Here is a 2394-nt window from a genome sequence, read left to right on the forward strand (position 1 = left end):
AAGTCGAGGGTAGTCATAAATCGGGTTTCCTTTGCTGCATGCAAAATATCTTCAATACGTGGCAGAGGGTACTTATCTGCACGTGTTATTGCGTTTAAGCGTCTATAGTCTACTGTTAATCTGATACCTCCATCTCTCCTAGGCACAAGTACCACGGGTGAAGCATATGGGGACTCACACTCTTCGATTGTGCCTTGAGCTAAAAGTTTATCTAATTCCTGACGCAGTAATTGCCTTTTGGGCTCTGACATACGGTAAGGTGGAACAGATATTGGTACATCATCAACCAATACAATGGTTCAGCATATGGAGTAGGGTCTATATTATATACGAATAAATCAGAATTTTCCTTAACAATGTTGTTAAGATTGGATCTTTCTTCTAAGGATAGAGAAATTCCTTCATCTACTCTAATGAGTTGTAAATGAGCAAGAGTAACGCTATTGACCTGGCAAGGAGAGCTGACCTGAGCTGGATCTGGAGCAAATGAGTAGGGGATATTAGGGACATCACCATAAAACCATGAGTCATCAGGAATGTCTAGAATGATGTTAGCGTTTCTTAAGAAGTCTGCCCCCAGTAAGGTACGACTATTTCCACAAGGAATCTACGTTCCTGTATTTGGCTGTATACCATATATTAAAAACGACTATTTGTGTGTGTGGGCACAGAAATTAATGAAATGCTATGAGAGCGGTTTTGTAAGATAACAACTAAATCAAAGACCAAAACAGTGGTAGAAGTAGTCCTACCATCCGCTAGGGTCATGTCTACACTTTTTGTGGAATAGGGTACCTCATCCTTCAAGAGGATATCTCTTAGCTGAGAGCCAGCAATACTGCACTGTGCTCCCGAATCAAGATAACAATGACCTACATGACCTTCAATAGTGACCTGAACAATGGGTTTAGTTGATAGGTTTGTGGCAAACTGTTGGTCGACATTAACTGTTTCAGCAAGCATAAATTCAGATACTGCTGAGGATTTACTGGATGATTTGCATTTTGGACAATTACTCTTAATGAATCCAGGAGTCTTACATCAATAACACGAAATCTGATTCGAAGTAGAAAAGGTTGGTTTAGGGCTAGTACGAGAAGTTACTAGAGGAGGATTAGGTTTGGGCTCAACCGAAGATTTTCGAGAATCTGCTTCCCTGGTTCTGGCTGCGGCCAATTTTCGACATTCATCCTTCACGTGACCTGGATTTTTGCAAAAGCTACACCTTACCCGTTTTGATTCGTTTTCGTTTTTAATGTTTATTTCCGGATTTTCATACGATTCTTCAGTTTGCCTCGCTTCTTTTAAGAGTTCGCTAAATGTATTGATCTTATCACGTGCTACTTTTTCACGTATTCTCCTATGCACAAACCGTATACCATATCTAATTGAGTGATTTCGGTTAATGTATCTGCCGGTAACTGAGCTATTATCGCGCGCGCTTTGCATACAAAAATGTCACACGGTGTTTTAGCATCTTGTTCCGTCGAAAACAGTTCCCGATACACTCTGTAGGCTGGTTTTTGAGGTCCAAAAGTCGATCGTAATAAATTAATGGCGCTGGCCCACGTGTTTACCGTATTTTTAACACCTTGAAACCACGTGGCGGCGAAACCGTCTTGCAGCATGGGTATACCCTTTAATGCGTTCGCGTCAGACACGTGGGTGCACTCTTTATAGATCTCGACCGCATCTATAAAAGCTTTTACATCAGCCCCCTTTGATCCATCGAAGCGAGAAGCGCATTTTGCTAAACTACCTGAGTCCGAAATAGGCCTTGCTATTGTATTTAATAAGGCTTGAAACTGTTCGCTTGTTAAATTTACCGAAGACATTTCTGCTGATGTTGATTCGCTTGAACTAAAAACCGTCGTCGACCTAAGCGAATACTTGTGTTTATCGTTTGTTGCCGTGATTGCAAGTTTAACACAAAAATAGTAATAAAAATTAAAGGCTTACAGTTTCTGTTGCTTATTTCTTGTAAATACCCTTGAATGGAAGCTTGATATTCCCACAGGATGTTTCTGAATGGCCTAGTGGAATATTGATATTCCCACAGGATGTTTTGAATGGTCTGTAGTGGAAGATTGATATTCCCACAGGATGTTTTTGGATGGTCTGTGCGGAGTTTCCACAGCAGTCACATACACAGTAGATTTATTGTTGTGAAGCACTAAACTAAGTGAAAATGTCCACTAATCACCTTACAATGGCGGGAGCAAAAACACTTTTTCCTGTTCACAATGAAACTTTACGATTTTCACAGTACGAACTACACTTTAAACTATTTTGCTTAAGTTGGGTGCCAGTTGTGATGTGGGTATTATTTAAAATAGTTAGGTAATGACTGTGAATATTGATTTACATGATTTTATTAAAAGGAAAACCATGTGT

At 40.0% G+C, this 2394-nt stretch overlaps 1 protein-coding gene across 1 annotated transcript; it reads right to left on the reverse strand.

The window, feature by feature from the left end:
• Positions 1–1340: 1340 nt before the first annotated feature.
• On the reverse strand, positions 1341–1835 carry LOC140438772 (activity-regulated cytoskeleton associated protein 2-like). The gene has a single exon (XM_072528420.1). It carries the CDS (start codon positions 1833–1835, stop codon positions 1341–1343), a length of 495 nt encoding a protein of 164 aa, XP_072384521.1.
• Between the last annotated feature and the right edge of the window lie 559 nt (positions 1836–2394).

Source organism: Diabrotica undecimpunctata, chromosome 4 (assembly GCF_040954645.1).
Source record: "Diabrotica undecimpunctata isolate CICGRU chromosome 4, icDiaUnde3, whole genome shotgun sequence".
Lineage (NCBI taxonomy): Eukaryota > Metazoa > Arthropoda > Insecta > Coleoptera > Chrysomelidae > Diabrotica > Diabrotica undecimpunctata.

What these genes read in the sequence shown, in the direction of transcription:
- LOC140438772 (XM_072528420.1), bottom strand. Translation starts at nt 1,835, where the DNA reads ATGTCTTCGGTAAATTTAACAAGCGAACAGTTTCAAGCCTTATTAAAT.